General features: G+C 49.0%; 1 protein-coding gene across 2 annotated transcripts in view; it reads left to right on the forward strand.

Moving 5' to 3' along the window:
• ZFYVE19 (zinc finger FYVE-type containing 19) overlaps positions 1-20105 on the forward strand; it is a 41225-nt gene extending 21120 nt beyond the window's left edge. For both annotated transcript variants that reach the window (XM_083166705.1, XM_083166704.1), the window contains exons 8-12: positions 1127-1348; positions 6682-6758; positions 11653-11772; positions 18542-18699; positions 19443-20105. In XM_083166705.1, coding sequence (XP_083022831.1) covers positions 1127-1348; positions 6682-6758; positions 11653-11772; positions 18542-18699; positions 19443-19521 — 656 coding nt within the window. In that variant the 3' untranslated portion in view covers positions 19522-20105. The remainder of the gene's footprint in view (positions 1-1126; positions 1349-6681; positions 6759-11652; positions 11773-18541; positions 18700-19442) is intronic.
• The last annotated feature ends 905 nt before the right edge of the window (positions 20106-21010 follow it).

The raw sequence follows: 21010 nt of genomic DNA on the forward strand, positions 1-21010 counted from the left end.
GCCGCAGGGCTAGAAGGGGGTGTGGTCGGGAATTGTTGAGCTGCTGCCGGGAGCTCTGCAATTCCCGGCCGTTCTCGGCAGAACCAGCCCGATTGCTTGTGAAGTCGGGCTCGTTCTGCGAGATCCCCTGCTCATTGCGGTCAGGGAAGACAGCATTGAATAGGGCCCTGCCATCTCCCCCGACGGGAGCTTCTCGCCGGTGATTCAATATCCCCCTTAATATTGGATGGTTTTCACTCCCATTATGTAACTGGCCAATGCAGAGAGCGGTTATATTGTACTAGTAAGCTCGCTCAGAGCAAAAGCTTCGAAAGCTAGTCTGCTACCTTCTGTGTTTGTGCATGTGTGAGAGAGATGTAGTTTCACCCTCTGCCAGCAGATGGCAGTGTCGGAGACTCACGGACAGTAGATCTAGATAAAGATGATCCACTATTGTATGACAGAACGCAGCTTTTGTACTGCCTGATTTGTGCTGTCGTATGCAGATAAGAAGTAGGTTCCTGGGGCCGGAGGAAACGGGATCCTGCCAGAAAAGTGCCTCGTCCTAAATGTTTGGTGCCCGCTGAGACATTACCTGGGAAAGCATGAATGTCTAGCAGATATTGGGAAAAGTGCAGTACTCCGACAGAACCTCTCCTGACTTCCACTGTGTACTATACGCATAGTTATAAGCAGGGCTATTTTTCAGCAGGCTCCAGCAGGAACTGAGGCCATTATTCTAGTTCACTCTTTCTGACAAAATATTTCTTAGATGGACAAAACCATGTGCACTGCAGGTGAGGCAGATGTAACTTGTGCAGAGAGAATTAGATTTGGGTGGGGTTTTACTTCAAAGTGAGATCTATATTGCAGTGTAAAAATAAAGCAGCCAGTATTTACCCTGCACAGAAACAAAATGACTCACCCAAATCTAATTCTCTCTGCACATTTTAAATCTGCCCCCCTGCAGTGCACATGGTTTTGTCCATCTAAGAAATATTTTGTCAGAAAGAGTGAACTAGAATAAGGGCCTCAGTTCCTGCTGGAGCCTACTGAAAAATAGCACTGGTTATAAGACAATACTTGGGATATTGATTTACTACAACTGCTTATTACATCTACTCATTTATTTATCGGTTACGTCTAGAATTCACCACGCAAGCAGCTATTAACAACCTGAGCAAAGCCGATGAGCGGGATTGCTGGTCTGGTCTTAATAAGGAATTGGATGCAGAGCAATTGGAGGAAGAGAAGGACAAAATTCTGAAAGAAGCCGCAGCAGAATTACGAGATGAGAATACAAGGCAGGAGAAAATGTTAGAGATCGCAAAGAGACTGGCAACACTACAAGGAAGAGATCCTGATAAAGGTGCTCTATGGTTAATCTCAAACCAATATATTGATGAGTGTGATGCTTTTAGTTAGGTGACATTTTTACACAAATGCAAATATATACATATGACTTTTTATATGATGTTTGAGGAGCTGTGTTAATAGATACCAGAGGTGTGGCCATGTATTGTGACTGATGTGTGAGGAGCTGTGGTAATAGATACCAGAGGTGTGGCCATGTATTGTGATTGGTGTGTGAGGAGCTGTGGTAATAGGTACCAGAGGTGTGGCCCATGCATTGTGATTGGTGTGAGGAGCTGTGGTAATAGATACCAGAGGTGTGGCCATGTATTGTGACTGATGTGTGAGGAGCTGTGGTAATAGGTACCAGAGGTGTGGCCCGTGCATTGTGATTGATGTGTGAGGAGCTGTGGTAATAGGTACCAGAGGTGTGGCCCGTGCATTGACTGATGTGTGAGGAGCTGTGGTAATAGGTATCAGAGGTGTGGCCCATGCATTGAGATTGGTGTGTGAGAAGCTGTGGGAATAGGTACCAGAGGTGTGGCCCATGCATTGTGATTGATGTGTGAGGAGCTGTGGGAATAGGTACCAGAGGTGTGGCCATGTATTGTGATTGGTGTGTGAGGAGCTGTGGTAATAGGTACCAGAGGTGTGGCCCATGCATTGTGATTGATGTGTGAGGAGCTGTGGCGATAGGTACCAGAGGTGTGGCCCATGCATTGTGATTGATGTGTGAGGAGCTGTGGCGATAGGTACCAGAGGTGTGGCCCATGCATTGTGATTGATGTGTGAGGAGCTGTGGTGATAGGTACCAGAGGTGTGGCCCATGCATTGTGATTGATGTGTGAGGAGCTGTGTTAATAGGTACCAGAGGTGTGACCCATGCATTGTGATTGATGTGTGAGGAGCTGTGGTAATAGATACCAGAGGTGTGGCCCATGCATTGTGATTGATGTGTGAGGAGCTGTGGGAATAGATACCAGAGGTGTGGCCCATGCATTGTGACTGATGTGTGAGGAGCTGTGGTAATGGGTACCAGAGGCGTGGCCCATGCATTGTGATTGATGTGTGAGGAGCTGTGGTAATAGGTACCAGAGGTGTGGCCCATGCATTGTGATTGATGTGTGAGGAGCTGTGGTAATAGATACCAGAGGTGTGGCCCATGCATTGTGATTGATGTGTGAGGAGCTGTGGTAATGGGTACCAGAGGTGTGGCCCATGCATTGTGATTGGTGTGTGAGGAGCTGTGGCGATAGGTACCAGAGGTGTGGCCCATGCATTGTGACTGATGTGTGAGGAGCTGTGGTAATGGGTACCAGAGGCGTGGCCCATGCATTGTGACTGGTGTGTGAGGAGCTGTGGTAATAGGTACCAGAGGTGTGGCCCATGCATTGTGATTGATGTGTGAGGAGCTGTGGGAATAGGTACCAGAGGTGTGGCCCATGCATTGTGATTGGTGTGTGAGGAGCTGTGGAAATAGGTACCGGAGGTGTGGCCCATGCATTGTGACTGATGTGTGAGGAGCTGTGGTAATAGGTACCAGAGGTGTGGCCCATGTATTGTGATTGGTGTGTGAGGAGCTGTGGAAATAGGTACCGGAGGTGTGGCCCATGCATTGTGATTGGTGTGTGAGGAGCTGTGGTAATAGGTACCAGAGGTGTGGCCCATGCATTGTGATTGATTGTGTGAGGAGCTGTGGTAATAGGTACCAGAGGTGTGGCCCATGCATTGTGATTGATTGTGTGAGGAGCTGTGGTAATAGGTACCAGAGGTGTGGCCCATGCATTGTGATTGATTGTGTGAGGAGCTGTGGTAATAGGTACCAGAGGTGTGGCCCATGCATTGTGATTGATTGTGTGAGGAGCTGTGGTAATAGGTACCAGAGGTGTGGCCCATGCATTGTGATTGATTGTGTGAGGAGCTGTGGTAATAGGTACCAGAGGTGTGGCCCATGCATTGTGATTGATGTGTGAGGAGCTGTGGTAATAGGTACCAGAGGTGTGGCCCATGCATTGTGATTGATGTGTGAGGAGCTGTGGTAATAGATACCAGAGGTGTGGCCCATGCATTGTGATTGATTGTGTGAGGAGCTGTGGTAATAGGTACCAGAGGCGTGGCCCATGTATTGTGATTGGTGTGTGAGGAGCTGTGGCGATAGGTACCAGAAGTGTGGCCCATGCATTGTGATTGGTGTGTGAGGAGCTGTGGCGATAGGTACCAGAGGTGTGGCCCATGCATTGTGATTGGTGTGTGAGGAGCTGTGGGAATAGGTACCAGAGGTGTGGCCCATGCATTGTGATTGATGTGTGAGGAGCTGTGGTGATAGGTACCAGAGGTGTGGCCCATGCATTGTGATTGATGTGTGAGGAGCTGTGGTAATAGGTACCAGAGGTGTGACCCATGCATTGTGATTGATGTGTGAGGAGCTGTGGTAATAGATACCAGAGGTGTGGCCCATGCATTGTGATTGATGTGTGAGGAGCTGTGGGAATAGATACCAGAGGTGTGGCCCATGCATTGTGACTGATGTGTGAGGAGCTGTGGTAATGGGTACCAGAGGCGTGGCCCATGCATTGTGATTGATGTGTGAGGAGCTGTGGTAATAGGTACCAGAGGTGTGGCCCATGCATTGTGATTGATGTGTGAGGAGCTGTGGTAATAGGTACCAGAGGTGTGGCCCATGCATTGTGATTGATGTGTGAGGAGCTGTGGTAATAGGTACCAGAGGTGTGGCCCATGCATTGTGATTGATTGTGTGAGGAGCTGTGGTAATAGGTACCAGAGGTGTGGCCCATGCATTGTGATTGATGTGTGAGGAGCTGTGGCGATAGGTACCAGAAGTGTGGCCCATGCATTGTGATTGGTGTGTGAGGAGCTGTGGCTATAGGTACCAGAGGTGTGGCCCATGCATTGTGATTGGTGTGTGAGGAGCTGTGGAAATAGGTACCGGAGGTGTGGCCCATGCATTGTGACTGATGTGTGAGGAGCTGTGGTAATAGGTACCAGAGGTGTGGCCCATGCATTGTGATTGATTGTGTGAGGAGCTGTGGTAATAGGTACCAGAGGTGTGGCCCATGCATTGTGATTGATGTGTGAGGAGCTGTGGTAATAGATACCAGAGGTGTGGCCCATGCATTGTGATTGATGTGTGAGGAGCTGTGGTAATGGGTACCAGAGGTGTGGCCCATGCATTGTGATTGGTGTGTGAGGAGCTGTGGCGATAGGTACCAGAGGTGTGGCCCATGCATTGTGACTGATGTGTGAGGAGCTGTGGTAATAGGTACCAGAGGTGTGGCCCATGCATTGTGATTGATGTGTGAGGAGCTGTGGGAATAGGTACCAGAGGCGTGGCCCATGCATTGTGATTGATGTGTGAGGAGCTGTGGCAATAGGTACCATAGGTGTGGCCCATGCATTGTGATTGATGTGTGAGGAGCTGTGGGAATAGGTACCAGAGGCGTGGCCCATGCATTGTGATTGATGTGTGAGGAGCTGTGGGAATAGGTACCAGAGGTGTGGCCCATGCATTGTGATTGATGTGTGAGGAGCTGTGGTAATAGGTACCAGAGGCGTGGCCCATGTATTGTGATTGATGTGTGAGGAGCTGTGGGAATAGGTACCAGAGGTGTGGCCCATGCATTGTGATTGGTGTGTGAGGAGCTGTGGAAATAGGTACCGGAGGTGTGGCCCATGCATTGTGACTGATGTGTGAGGAGCTGTGGTAATAGGTACCAGAGGTGTGGCCCATGCATTGTGATTGATTGTGTGAGGAGCTGTGGTAATAGGTACCAGAGGTGTGGCCCATGCATTGTGATTGATGTGTGAGGAGCTGTGGTAATAGATACCAGAGGTGTGGCCCATGCATTGTGATTGATTGTGTGAGGAGCTGTGGTAATAGGTACCAGAGGCGTGGCCCATGTATTGTGATTGGTGTGTGAGGAGCTGTGGCGATAGGTACCAGAGGTGTGGCCCATGCATTGTGATTGGTGTGTGAGGAGCTGTGGCGATAGGTACCAGAGGTGTGGCCCATGCATTGTGATTGATTGTGTGAGGAGCTGTGGTAATAGGTAGCAGAGGTGTGGCCCATGCATTGTGATTGATGTGTGAGGAGCTGTGGTAATAGGTACCAGAAGTGTGGCCCATGCATTGTGATTGGTGTGTGAGGAGCTGTGGCGATAGGTACCAGAGGTGTGGCCCATGCATTGTGATTGATTGTGTGAGGAGCTGTGGGAATAGGTACCAGAGGTGTGGCCCATGCATTGTGATTGGTGTGTGAGGAGCTGTGGTAATAGGTACCAGAGGTGTGGCCCATGCATTGTGATTGATGTGTGAGGAGCTGTGGTAATAGGTACCAGAAGTGTGGCCCATGCATTGTGATTGATGTGTGAGGAGCTGTGGGAATAGGTACCAGAGGTGTGGCCCATGCATTGTGACTGATGTGTGAGGAGCTGTGGTAATAGATACCAGAGGTGTGGCCCATGCATTGTGACTGATGTGTGAGGAGCTGTGGTAATAGATACCAGAGGTGTGGCCCATGCATTGTGATTGATGTGTGAGGAGCTGTGGGAATAGGTACCAGAGGTGTGGCCCATGCATTGTGACTGATGTGTGAGGAGCTGTGGTAATGGGTACCAGAGGCGTGGCCCATGCATTGTGATTGGTGTGTGAGGAGCTGTGGGAATAGGTACCAGAGGTGTGGCCCATGCATTGTGATTGGTGTGTGAGGAGCTGTGGGAATAGGTACCAGAGGTGTGGCCCATGCATTGTGACTGATGTGTGAGGAGCTGTGGGAATAGCAGCACATACAGTACTGTGTTCTTAAGCACACTTAGGGGCCAATTCAGTCCTGTTCGTTAGGGTCCAAATTGGTCCCCATTTTTGATGGTGGGGTCTGTGAATGCCTGGAGGCATACATAATGTGAGGGGAGGGAATGGGGCAGGCAGAGGAACACCCACCATTTTTTGGGTGGGCCCATAAAAACACTGGGCGTTCCCCCTGTGAACCCAGGTGTCTCATTGCCTTCTTGGGGCGGGCGGCTGAGGTCACACACGCGTCCCGAATCCGGCCAAGATAAAACGCAGATCAGAGTAACTTTCATCTTTGAACAGGGAAAAATAATTTGTTCTTCACCCGTGTAGGGGAGGTGTAAGCGTACACATCCGCCTTGCATAATAATGCGTGGTGGGAGCGGTCGGGCGGCGTTTACCTGTTCGCTAGGCTGCAAACAGGTCTGAATTGGGCCCTTAGCTTCTAAGTTCAACAAGAATAAGATTTTGAAAAGCTGCTAATTTGTTTAATATTGAAAAATGATTCACACCACAGTTATTGTATGGACCTTCTATTGGCAGTAACCATGGACAACTGCAAACTGTATGACAGTGACGAAGAAACCGAGGAAGAAGCCGTACGTAGGATTCTACAGCAGGTCAGTCCTTCAGCATATTGGCGGTACGTAGGATTCTACAGCAGGTCAGTCCTTCAGCGTACTGGCGGTACGTAGCATTCTACAGCAGGTCGGTCCTTCAGCGTACTGGCGGTACGTAGGATTCTACAGCAGGTCGGTCCTTCAGCGTACTGGCGGTACGTAGGATTCTACAGCAGGTCGGTCCTTCAGCGTACTGGCGGTACGTAGGATTCTACAGCAGGTCGGTCCTTCAGCGTACTGGCGGTACCTAGGATTCTACAGCAGGTCAGTCCTTCAGCGTACTGGCGGTACGTAGCATTCTACAGCAGGTCGGTCCTTCAGCGTACTGGCGGTACGTAGGATTCTACAGCAGGTCGGTCCTTCAGCGTACTGGCGGTACGTAGGATTCTACAGCAGGTCGGTCCTTCAGCGTACTGGCGGTACGTAGGATTCTACAGCAGGTCGGTCCTTCAGCGTACTGGCGGTACGTAGGATTCTACAGCAGGTCGTCCTTCAGCGTACTGGCGGTACGTAGGATTCTACAGCAGGTCAGTCCTTCAGCGTACTGGCGGTACGTAGGATTCTACAGCAGGTCAGTCCTTCAGCGTACTGGCGGTACGTAGGATTCTACAGCAGGTCAGTCCTTCAGCGTACTGGCGGTACGTAGGATTCTACAGCAGGTCAGTCCTTCAGCGTACTGGCGGTACGTAGGATTCTACAGCAGGTCAGTCCTTCAGCGTACTGGCGGTACGTAGGATTCTACAGCAGGTCAGTCCTTCAGCGTACTGGCGGTACGTAGGATTCTACAGCAGGTCAGTCCTTCAGCGTACTGGCCGTACCTAGGATTCTACAGCAGGTCAGTCCTTCAGCGTACTGGCCGTACCTAGGATTCTACAGCAGGTCAGTCCTTCAGCGTACTGGCGGTACCTAGGATTCTACAGCAGGTCAGTCCTTCAGCGTACTGGCGGTACCTAGGATTCTACAGCAGGTCAGTCCTTCAGCGTACTGGCCGTACCTAGGATTCTACAGCAGGTCAGTCCTTCAGCGTACTGGCGGTACCTAGGATTCTACAGCAGGTCAGTCCTTCAGCGTACTGGCCGTTCCTAGGATTCTACAGCAGGTCAGTCCTTCAGCGTACTGGCGGTACCTAGGATTCTACAGCAGGTCAGTCCTTCAGCGTACTGGCGGTACCTAGGATTCTACAGCAGGTCAGTCCTTCAGCGTACTGGCGGTACCTAGGATTCTACAGCAGGTCAGTCCTTCAGCGTACTGGCGGTACCTAGGATTCTACAGCAGGTCAGTCCTTCAGCGTACTGGCCGTACCTAGGATTCTACAGCAGGTCAGTCCTTCAGCGTACTGGCCGTACCTAGGATTTTACAGCAGGTCAGTCCTTCAGCGTACTGGCCGTACCTAGGATTCTACAGCAGGTCAGTCCTTCAGCGTACTGGCCGTACCTAGGATTCTACAGCAGGTCAGTCCTTCAGCGTACTGGCGGTACCTAGGATTCTACAGCAGGTCAGTCCTTCAGCGTACTGGCGGTACCTAGGATTCTACAGCAGGTCAGTCCTTCAGCGTACTGGCGGTACCTAGGATTCTACAGCAGGTCAGTCCTTCAGCGTACTGGCGGTACCTAGGATTCTACAGCAGGTCAGTCCTTCAGCGTACTGGCGGTACCTAGGATTCTACAGCAGGTCAGTCCTTCAGCGTACTGGCGGTACCTAGGATTCTACAGCAGGTCAGTCCTTCAGCGTACTGGCGGTACGTAGGATTCTACAGCAGGTCAGTCCTTCAGCGTACTGGCGGTACGTAGGATTCTACAGCAGGTCAGTCCTTCAGCGTACTGGCCGTACCTAGGATTCTACAGCAGGTCAGTCCTTCAGCGTACTGGCCGTACCTAGGATTCTACAGCAGGTCAGTCCTTCAGCGTACTGGCCGTACCTAGGATTCTACAGCAGGTCAGTCCTTCAGCGTACTGGCGGTACCTAGGATTCTACAGCAGGTCAGTCCTTCAGCGTACTGGCCGTTCCTAGGATTCTACAGCAGGTCAGTCCTTCAGCGTACTGGCGGTACCTAGGATTCTACAGCAGGTCAGTCCTTCAGCGTACTGGCGGTACCTAGGATTCTACAGCAGGTCAGTCCTTCAGCGTACTGGCGGTACCTAGGATTCTACAGCAGGTCAGTCCTTCAGCGTACTGGCGGTACCTAGGATTCTACAGCAGGTCAGTCCTTCAGCGTACTGGCCGTACCTAGGATTCTACAGCAGGTCAGTCCTTCAGCGTACTGGCCGTACCTAGGATTTTACAGCAGGTCAGTCCTTCAGCGTACTGGCCGTACCTAGGATTCTACAGCAGGTCAGTCCTTCAGCGTACTGGCCGTACCTAGGATTCTACAGCAGGTCAGTCCTTCAGCGTACTGGCCGTACCTAGGATTCTACAGCAGGTCAGTCCTTCAGCGTACTGGCCGTACCTAGGATTCTACAGCAGGTCAGTCCTTCAGCGTACTGGCCGTACCTAGGATTCTACAGCAGGTCAGTCCTTCAGCGTACTGGCGGTACCTAGGATTCTACAGCAGGTCAGTCCTTCAGCGTACTGGCGGTACCTAGGATTCTACAGCAGGTCAGTCCTTCAGCGTACTGGCGGTACCTAGGATTCTACAGCAGGTCAGTCCTTCAGCGTACTGGCGGTACCTAGGATTCTACAGCAGGTCAGTCCTTCAGCGTACTGGCGGTACCTAGGATTCTACAGCCGGTCAGTCCTTCAGCGTACTGGCGGTACCTAGGATTCTACAGCCGGTCAGTCCTTCAGCGTACTGGCGGTACCTAGGATTCTACAGCCGGTCAGTCCTTCAGCGTACTGGCCCATAGGTTTGTGAGGCCTATCCCTACGGGAGTGTCCTTTCATCTCTGTGTTATCCTACCCCTATCTCCCCGCCACTAGAATGATTTCCCCTAACTATGCAGTGAAATGACCGGAGAGCTGCTTTGAAGCGCACACTTAAATTAAATGAAACTTTTGTAAGCCTGCTGACTTGTGATTCGAAGCATGAGGCATGCACCTTGTGAGGAGACCAGGCTAATATACAGCCATTTGCATCCTACAAGCCAACTTGTATTGCCTGTAGGTCAGCGTACGTCCCCAACATCTTGTGTTGCCTGTAGGTCAGCGTACGTCCCCAACATCTTGTATTGCCCGTAGGTCAGCGTACGTCCCCAACATCTTGTATTGCCCGTAGGTCAGCGTACGTCCCCGACATCTTGTGTTGCCCGTAGGTCAGCGTACGTCCCCGACATCTTGTGTTGCCCGTAGGTCCGCGTATGTCCCCGACATCTTGTGTTGCCCGTAGGTCAGCGTACGTCCCCGACATCTTGTGTTGCCCGTAGGTCCGCGTACGTCCCCGACATCTTGTGTTGCCCGTAGGGCCGCGTACGTCCCGACATCTTGTATTGCCCGTAGGTCAGCGTACGTCCCCGACATCTTGTATTGCCCGTAGGTCAGCGTACGTCCCCGACATCTTGTGTTGCCCGTAGGTCAGCGTACGTCCCCGACATCTTGTGTTGCCCGTAGGTCAGCGTACGTCCCGACATCTTGTATTGCCCGTAGGTCAGCGTACGTCCCCGACATCTTGTATTGCCCGTAGGTCAGCGTACGTCCCCGACATCTTGTGTTGCCCGTAGGGCCGCGTACGTCCCCGACATCTTGTGTTGCCTGTAGGTCAGCGTACGTCCCCGACATCTTGTGTTGCCTGTAGGTCAGCGTACGTCCCCAACATCTTGTTTCAGTCACTTTGATGTACAATTCCTGGCTTTTTAGCCATGTCATGTGACTGAGCTCAAGTTCATTCTACTTTTACACACAGTAGTAAATTATTGGAGGTTTAACAATCTATAGCAAAACCTGCCATTCATATCCACATATCAGTGCTGTCCAGGAGAGTGACACCTTTTGCCCTTCATCTGCATCTTTTTACCCTCACTCCTGCTTTCCTTTACCAGGATCTACCTATGAACTTACATCAGTCCTCAGATTACCTGCACCCTGTTGTGTGTGGCTCCATGCTAGAGGAGGATGAGATTTAGTGGGGGCCCGCTTATTGACACAATGGCCGTGAAGCATATTACAGAAAACAAACAAAGGACATGTTTAAAGAATAGTAGTTCACTTGCCGCAAGTACTGCACAATGCACATACAGATGGAGCGCCTCTCATTCAGCGCCGGGAATCGCTAGAATGCCCGCGCTGGCGATCGCCGGGGGAGAGGCACTCCAGTATTTCGGGGGCGTTGGACGGAATCCAGGGTTAGGGGGGCTGTGGGCACCGCCGGCGGAGCAGCGTGGAGGAGGCTTTGGGCTCTGTTGGAAGTGGATGCGTGAGCCCCCTTCCGGCTGAGGCTAGCATTTCCATCGCCATCCCCCGGCTGAATGAGGGGTGCTACATCTGTACTGTAAGTAAATAAATAAATGGTTTATACCATACAATACAGTGTTCCAATCACTTAAGGTTTTTACACTCCCATCATGTCACACAGCGGAATATAACATCATGTTCACATGTCAATGTGCTCTGCGGTGGATGCTCTCAGACAGGGATAATGAGGGTATATAAGGCTAGGGGGTGAGAATGGGAAAGAATTTATCACTTGCTGCTACCGATAATGACCATTTTACTGGAGATTACTGTTACTAGTGATCATGTTTTATTGGTCATGTATTGGATATTTACTGTGGAGTGAGACATGAAGGGAGGTAAAAGTATCACATTTATCATTTTAGAGGATGGTTCCAAGTTTCATTAATGATTTTAGAACACAGTAATGGGGGGCAGCAGATTGCGGGATATACTAACACAGGCATTCTGCACTTTTATTGTTGTATACTCCTATCAGACCGATTTTATTCCCCTCTGTGATTAATTGCAGATTTCTGAAGAAGTAGTTTTAGATGAAGCAAGTGGATATAATATTCTCCCTGACCAGAGCGGAACTACAGGTAGCAGAAGAGGAAGGCAAGCTGCAAATTCACTGCCCCCAGCACAAATGGTAAGTGCTGATATCATAAATACACATCTCCCACCTGTCCAGCCCTCCCAGTGGTGGTAATGTTATTAATACATACCTCCCAACTGTCCCGCCATCTTAGCGGTGGTACTGTCATAAATACATACCTCCCAACTGTCCCGCCATCATAGCGGTGGTACTGTCATAAATACATACTGTACCTCCCAACTGTCCCACCCTCCAAGTGGTGGTAATGTTATACATACATACCTCCCAACTGTCCCGCCATCTTAGCGGTGGTACTTTCTCTTTCAATGGTCCTGGTGACACAGCTTCACATTGGATGTAGGAGGGTCCGCAGGAGCCAGGCACCTATCCTAAAGCTTTTGGAGGGTAGGCTCCTCCCCTACTGCATCCCAGATTCCTCAGTTCGTGTTAGGTGCCCACTGGAGTGGGTGCTATTCTAAAGGGCTGCTGGAGCAGCCGAAGGAGTAGAGCTAGTTAGGGTTTTTATTATTTTATTAACTTTTACACTAGCTAGGTAGGCACAGTGTGAGGATTCTCATTAGTGAATCCTCACACTGCTAGCGCAGCAGGAGCTGACAGAAACGAGTCCTGTCAGCTCACTGTGCACGAGGGAGACGCTGTCTGGCCTCCCTGTGCAGCGCTTACAGCTTCTTTTAAGAAGCTGCCTGGGCTCCGGAGCGCTCTGAAACCGGCTTCACGCTAGGTGGGGATCATGGGGGACAGGCGCTCCGTGATGGCGGCGGCCATTTTCTGCGGAGCTTACACACTGAGCTCCTGATATGAGAGGACAGCAGTGTGTTACAGGCATGTTCCTAGTGGTCCCCAGCTGAGGGGGAGATACTGGAACGAGGATATCCTACAATGGGAGCGGCTGTCTGGGGGTAGTTGGCGCCAAAAGTCACAGACCCCGCAGCAGCAGGGACTTGGTCCCTTCCCTCACTCTGTTTTGGCGCCATTCAGAACGCTTGCAGCGGAGCTGAGCTGGCTTACAGATCCTGACAGAGTGATTGGATTTCCTGGGCTTCGCTTTCCCCATTCTGAAGACTACAGAAAGCTAAGTGACTGAGTACACTGTATATAATGTATGTACATTTAATGCTGTGACTGTGTTATTGAGAACATCATGTCTGAGCAACAGTCTGTGGTTTTGGGGGAGGGAGCCTTTAATGCATTGAGCGCTTGCAGTGGTTGTACACTGAAATTTGTCCCTAAGGGGGGCTTATGTATTTGTTGCGCTGCTGTTAAACCCATGGGGAGTGAACCCCAGAGGGTAGTGCATCGGACCTTGCGAGGGCTAAGTCCCTGAGACAGGTCGGAAAATGCTTTGGTGCATTACTGGACAGGCAAGAGTGATGGCTGGTAATTTCCCTAGACCATGGCCATTCTCTCAGCAGTCCGTCCAGCTCTTTGCCTCGGACCCAGACAGATCCTGACTTCTACAAGTCATGCAGGATACTGCTATGGGAATCAGCAGGTTTAAATTACTTGTTTGACAAACTTTATGGTTATTCTGGGGGGACCCCTAAAAGGTCTTATTCAGTGCCATTATTAGCTGCTGATGAGGAGGGAGAGTACACAGACATAACCTGGGTTCAGGGTGATGTTTCTGAAGAGTCCTCACCCTCTGGGGTGGAGGATTTGATTACTGCTGTAAACAGGCATTGAATTTGTCTGTGAAGAAAAAACTCCTGCTAAGGTTGTTTTTAAGAGACAGCGTGAGGGAAATGATATCTCTCTGCAGACAAGGGTTTACAAGATTTATTGGAAAACCCCTGACAAAAGGCTTTAGATGCTTATAGATGGTTAAGCCTGTATCCTATGCCTGAGGATCATGCAGACCTCTGGGAAAATGTTCCAGTGGTAGAGGCTTCTGTGGTATACTTGTCAAAAGCCACTGTGCTACCAGTGCAAGCCTTCAAGCAAGCAAGTCTTCTGATTGTCTTCAGTCTGGGTCTCTAAGGCCAGGATTGGTGGGTCAGTGACCTGTGCTCTAGTTAGACATACTGTGTGTTGTTACTATGCAGAGAAGTCTAATGCTGCTGCAGAAATGTGATTCAGGCTGAGCAGGAAGCTCTCAAAATGACTGCCAGAGTTTCCTCAGTGTCTGGAGTGCCAGGAGAGTGCTCTGGCTTATAGCTTGGAAGGCAGATAACAAGTCTAAAAAGGCTTAGAGGCATTAGCTTTTAAAGGAAAGCTGTTATTGGTTTACAACTGAAAGAGATCAATAAGCAGGCCACAGGTGGAAAAAAAAAGCACTTTCCTGCCTACCCCTGCAGCCAAACAGACATCAAGGTTTTTTGTTTTCAGGCCATCCTTTCGGCCCTCCCCTAGAGGAGGTGCGTCCTTTTGAGAACAGTCTTTTAAGGGATAGTCTCAGTCCTCCAGGGGCAAGGCCCCATAGTCAAAAAGTGGGTTCTTTTTATAAGAAACCAAAGGAGAGGAAAAATCCTCCGCATACTGCCAGGGGTTTTGCCCGGCGGTGTTTAAGGAGGGGGGACGTCTGTCACTGTTCAAAGACGCAGGGGCACTGTTAGACCGGAACGCTTGGGTTAGAAATATAACCCAGGGTTAAAAGATTCCCTTCAAAGTTCTTCCACCGAGAAGGTTCATTTCTACACCACTACCAAAGGAGGCTCGACTCCGTACAGCTCTCTTGGGAGCGGCTCATTCTCTTTTAGAGAAGGGTGTGGTAGTCCCGGTCCCCAGAGCGGAGGGAAAAAAAGGCTTTTATTTCACTCTGTTTTTGGTGCCCAAACCAGACGGGTCTTTCAGCTGATCCTAAACTTAAAGGCATTAATAGCCATTTGTGGGTAGACCATTTCAAAATAGAGTCTCTACGGTCTGTGCTGCTAAGCCGGGACCAGGGAGAATTTTTAGCGTCCATGAAGGTCCAGGACGCATACTTGCAGGTTCCTATTCACTCGGAACATCAGGCACTATTGGGGTGTGCAATAGGAGACCTTCTCCTGTAATAACAGGCGTTGCCTTTCGGTCTGGCCACAGCGTCAAGGGTATTCACCAAATAATGTCAGAAATGGCGGATGTGCTTCGACTTAGGGAAATCATGGTTATTCCATTTTTGGACGACCTGCGGTTTAAAGCGGAGTCAGCAGACAAGTGAAGAGTCACTTGGCAGAAACCATCAGGTTTTGCAGATTCACGGCTGGCTTTTAAATTTACAAAAATCTCAATCGGTGCCGTCACAGAGACTCCAATTCTTGGGGATTGGTCTGGATACCCAGTTGCATTGGGTGTTTCTACCAGAGGCATAGGCCAGGGATCTGGCTGCCTTGGTACAGGAGATCCTAGGGTCTCAGAGCACAGCAGTATGGAGGTGCCTCAAACTGCTGGGGAAGATGATGGCGTCTTTCGAGACGTTACAGTTCGCCAGGTTCCACTCTAGAGTGTCCCAGTGGACAGGGAACACTCAGACCATGAGGTCAGAACAAATGGTGTTGTTTTCAGAAACTCGATCCTTCCTAAAATGGTGGATGGAGGTGGATTCCCTTCGGGGGGGTCGGTCCCTGCAGTCCTGGAGCTGGTTGGTAGTCACTACCGACGCCAGTCTCAGAGGCTGAGGGGCAGTAGTCGTGGACCTGCGTCTGCAGGGCTTGTGGACTTTAGAGCAGAAAGACTGATACTTTACAGTCTGCCTTACTGATCAACATCGTGGAACTGAGGGCTGTGTGGAAGAGGTTTTCTCTGGCGGGAGAAAAGATTACAAGAGCTCCCTTTTAGGCATTCAGACCGACAACGTCACAGCTGTGGCGTATCTGAATCACCAGGGAGGCACACACAGCAATCTGGCCATGTGGGAGGTGTCCCGAATCTTCTTGTGGGCGGAACAGAATGTTCTAGCATTATCAGCAATCTTCATACCAGGAGTGGAGAATATAGAGGCCGACTTCCTGAGCAGGGAGAAACTAATGGAAGGGAAATGGAGGCTGAATCCACAAGTATTCCACTAGATTACAATAAGGGGGAAACCCCGGATAGGGACCTGAAGGCATACAGGTTCATCCATCAGGTACCCAGGTTGTATGACAGGACGTGGGATCCACTGGCAGAAGCAGTGGATGCCATGACTATCCCCTGGGAGGGGAATCTTCTTTATGATTTTCCACCAGTTCCAATGCTGGCAAGAGAGTTGAAAACAATACAGGCCCAGACAATTCCAGTAATTTTAGTGGCCCCAGATTGGCCAGGGAGATCCTGGTACTCGAGGCTTCAGAGATTCTCTGTGGACTCGTGGCGTCTACCTCTGAGGTCAGACCTTCTAAAACAAGGACCGTTCAACCAGCTGGATTCAGCTCGATTAATTTTGACGGTCTGGCTGTTGAAAACGCCATTTTGAGGAATATAGGATTCTCAGAGGCGGTGGTTAACGCAATGAGGAAAGCCAGAAAGTCAGTGTCTTCTGTAAATTATTTTGGGGCCTGGAAGACCTATATTTGGTGGTGTGTAAGACAGAGGTCACGCACATCGAGATTTAAAATGGCTAAATTGTTGGAGTTTTTTACAGGAGGGCCTTTCCTCTGGGTTAGGCCTTCAGTCACTCAGAGTACATATCTCGACCGTGTCAATTTTTCTTTCCAAAGAAGAATTGCGTTAGAACCAGAAGTACAGACCTTCCTGCAGGGGGTTTATCTATTGAAACCTCCCTACAACCAACCAGTAGCGCCAGGGGAATTATCTCTGGCTCTGGAGTACCTTAAAGAGGCGCCTTTTGAGCCGTTAAGGTCGGATGACCTTAGTTTCCTTTCAGGGAAGCTGGTATTTTTGTTGGCGGTGGCGTCAGAAAAAAAAAAAAAAAAAAAAAAATATCGGAGTTGATTGCTTTGTTCTACAAGTCTTCCTCCCTTATATGTCATGATGATAGGGCTGCCTTTCGGACAGTACCCCTAGATTTTTACCAAAAGTAGTCTCTGCTTTTCTTCTAAATCAGGAGATTGTTCTGCCTGTGTTTCAACCCCCAGAGGGTTGTTAGGAAAAGGGACAAATTGAGGAATTTGGATGTTGTGCGCGTCTTGCGCGTTTATGTGGACAGAGTTAAGAGTGTCAGAAAGACTGATACTTTACCGGTTTTGTATGACATACACAAACTTAGTTGGCCTGCTTCTAAGCAGACCATTGCTAGGTGGTTGCGCTCTGTTATTGCGTTTGCATATACTAAAGTTGGTAGGCCTGTACCGGCCTGGATTAATGCGCATACCACCAGGTCGGTTGCCACCTCTTGGGCGGTTCGACATGGGGCAACAGCTGAGCAGGTTTGCAGCGCTGCCACTTGGTCATCTGTTCATAATTTTGCCAAATTCGATAGGTTCCATGAGTTCGCGTCGGTGGACGCATCATTCGGGCGAGCAGTGATGAATACTGCAGACCTGAGCGTACCCACCCAAAAGGACCGGCTCTGGAACGTCCCAATGTGAAGCTGTGTCACCAGGACCATTGAAAGAGAAAAAGGGATTTTTGTAAGAACTTACCGTTCGAATCCCTTTCTCTGATATGGTCCTGGTGACACAGCGATCCCTCCCTTACGCTCAGTAAGTATGCCAGTGTTCATGATGTTTCATGTTATAATTGGTTGAAAAGTTAAATTTAAAATTGTGCATATAATATGTGCAGTTGTTTGTACTGAGTTAATGTATTCCAGTGGCTTTGAAAGATTGAACTGAGGAATCTGGGATGCAGTAGGGGAGGAGCCTACCCTCCAAAAGCTTTAGGATAGGTGCCTGGCTCCTGCGGACCCTCCTACATCCAATGTGAAGCTGTGTCACCAGGACCATATCAGAGAAAGGGATTCGAACGGTAAGTTCTTACAAAAATCCCTTTGTCATAAATACATACCTCCCAACTGTCCCGCCATCATAGCGGTGGTACTGTCATAAATACATACTGTACCTCCCAACTGACCCGCCCTCCAAGTGGTGGTAATGTTATACATACATACCTCCCAACTGTCCCGCCATCATAGCGGTGGTACTGTCATAAATACATACTGTACCTCCCAACTGTCCCGCCATCTTAGCGGTGGTACTGTCATAAATACATAGTGTACCTCCCAACTGTCCCGCCCTCCCAGCGGTGGTAATGTCATAAATACATACCTCCCAACTGTACTTATTGGAAAATTCTGTTCTGTCCGCTTTCCCCTGTTCTTTTTTCCTGTCCATTGTTCGAAAAAGACTCATTTCCAGCAAGCCAATGAGAATGTATGGTGGGAGGAGCTTGAACTTTTCCCATGAAATGTTATGTGCCCAAGCTCCTCCCAGCTGCACAGTATCCCCACAGGTTTAATGGAGAAGGATTCTGATACAGAACATTTCATAGAATGTATAAGGCAATTGTGTCTCGCTCTGCATTCAATCCCGTGGCCTGTGTGCTGCATGTGGTTGTCAAAAAATCCTGTCTGTAAAACTCAATTTTTACTGTTTTAATAAGAGTTTTAAATTCTGCAAATGTTTCTTTTTGGCACACATGGTTTTTCTAGTTTGAATTAGATCTATTTAAAGCAGGGGTGGCCAAACCAGTCCTCGAGGTCTACCAACGGTCCACGTTTTCCAGATCACCTAGCTGGTGCACAGCTGTAGTCATTACTGTCACATTTTAAAACATGCTGCATTCATTCCTACTATAGATCCACAGGTTGCCTGGAAAACATGCACCGTTGGTAGATCTTGAGGACAGGTTTGGCCACCCCTGATTTAAAGCAATAGTTCTAGTATTCAACTTAAGCTTTTTGCCCAGGTTTGTAGCGTACAGTATTGTTGATGTCATTTGCCAGGCCACAGTTCCAATGCAGCCAGCTAGAAGCACAGCTGTAAATCCCGTACAGCCAGACAGCGATGAGGAGGAACTTCCCTGGTGCTGTATTTGCAATGAGGACGCTGCCTTACGATGCCATAGCTGTGAGGATGATCTGTACTGCAAGAGATGCTTCAGGTAATCGCTACACACCACTCGTACACCCTTATTACAACCCATAGCTTTGTGTTCTTGCTCCACCAGCAAAGTGCTAACTAATCTGGAACTCATTTAGCATCCATTAGTCTTACATATCCCCCACATCTTCATTACTAATTGGTGGTCCCCTTACACCAGACTTCTACAACAAATAACGAGGGACGGTCGGTTACGCAGGAGCCAGAGGGTATCAGGTATGTGTTTCAGTGTACCACCAGAGGTCTAGCGACACCAGCCTCTGGTGCCACTCCGGCACCGCCTTGACCAAAAGAGACTTCAGCCTCATCACCCACCCCCAGACTCTGCCACCCACCTACCCGTTACACACGGGCACTTCCCCCAGCCCACCCAGTGTGACACGGACCGCAGACACCTCTCCAGGTGCAGCGGAGTGCACACTTACCCTTTCACACCCCTTTACCTCACTTCATACGGTATTATATCTGTGTTTTATTGAGTATTACCAATAAACCAATTTTTATTTCACCATTTGCTCCGGTACCACATAATTTTCCCTTTTACTGGTCCATATGACAACACCGCATTACACCAATATTTATTGGTCCTTAGCACAGGTCTCCTGTGTAACCCCTTCTTTCTTAACCATAAATCAGAGGGTGGCCTCCCTCTTCAATAGGAGACCAGCGGCTACATTTTGTAAACCCTTTAGAGAGCGCCAACCTTCCACTACACACAAATAATGCCTTTTGTTTCTATATCAGGGAAGGACATGATGAGTTTGATCGAAAGGAACATCAGACATCTCCGTATCGCCCTCCCAGAAAGAAGAAAGGAAGATAAAACTATCGAAGTAAACGTGTATATTTTGGAACGGACATAAATTTGGGAAAGAAAATGCCTATTACTTTGTACATACGTTGCTTGGTCCGATTAGTAATGTAGTGTCAGCAGAAGTATATTCAGTGTAACGGTACTTGGAAATGGAGCTTTATCCATTGGGATCAGCAGGGGTGTCTGAAATCAGACCTGTGCTCCTCGTGTCTTGTTTATAACCCATTTACATTGGTTGTCCCTAATGAGAGACAGACTCTCACCGTCCGTCATTTCTGCCACATTTGACACACTGCTGCTCGGTGCTATACTGTAAAGGACTCTGAATCTTCAGCTGTGTGTTAATTATTGACAGATACTCATAAATAATTATTGCAAAGGTAACAGACATCTTCCAAAGCACGTGAGAGATTCACATAACTGAATGTCTGCTGTTTCCACCTAGTTTTATTTCTAAGCCATCCTATAAACTGAGCAGAGCGGATATGGAAATTATAATAAAATTTGATATGTGAAATTTATGTGGACCACAAAGTCTCATTTCTGAATGTTCTCCTTTTAGATCCCAATATTAATAAAGATGCTTTGTCCTACTTTCTTCCGTGGTATGCAATATTTGGTGCTATGCATCGCGGCAGGCCATGATTATTTGCACCCGTCAGTCCCCCATATATAGTTAGTGGGTAGCACACCTGCTCCATGCATGCCTCATTGCGGCAGCAAACTAGCAGGAAACCTCAAAACGATGAGCTTCTACAAAACCGTATAATACCTATAAAAACCTGCATTCCTTATCCTGACAAACTGATCTACTGTATGTGCAGCGTAATCTTCTATAGGTGTCGCATAAAATCTGACGTATGTTCTCTAGATCTTCTGTAAGCCCAACCAATGCACCTCAGTTATAGATGATGGTGAATTCACCCGCTCAGTTCCCTACCTGGAACAGATTTGTCCTCACAGGAGACATTGTACTTACTATGCAGTCACAATGCCAACAAATACACTGCAGACACTACGGTTGTTGGAACCATATCACAGCCCTGTCATCAGCTGAAAATCCATTGGCACGCTGCTCACCATGTAATGATGTCTCCCAGTGTGCGCAGTCTGTGCGTAGCCCGGGACCGTTCCGCCAGTGTGATAGAAACGGGCTGGGAGTTGATGTCACACGACTTTCCCTCAAATTCCTTGATACATCTGCGTTTTCCTTGACACGCCCAGTAAGCTGCTGGTTGCCACTTCCGAACGTCAGCTTTTTGTCACTCGTCCTACGTACGGCTAGCACTTAACTCACCCAAATCTAACTCTCTCTGTACGTTACATCTGCCCCACCTGCAGTGCACATGGTTTTGCCCATTTTGAGAACAAATTTGTACTGCGATCAGATCTGAATCAGACATTTGAACTCAGTCAGATTAACCTGTTGATACCGGTCATATAAGACATTTGAATGAAGCCATAATGGCCGATCGTTGTGTGCTTTTTCCTCTCCGTC

Source organism: Crinia signifera, chromosome 12 (assembly GCF_055691185.1).
Source record: "Crinia signifera chromosome 12, ASM5569118v1, whole genome shotgun sequence".
NCBI classification, from domain to species: Eukaryota; Metazoa; Chordata; class Amphibia; order Anura; family Myobatrachidae; genus Crinia; species Crinia signifera.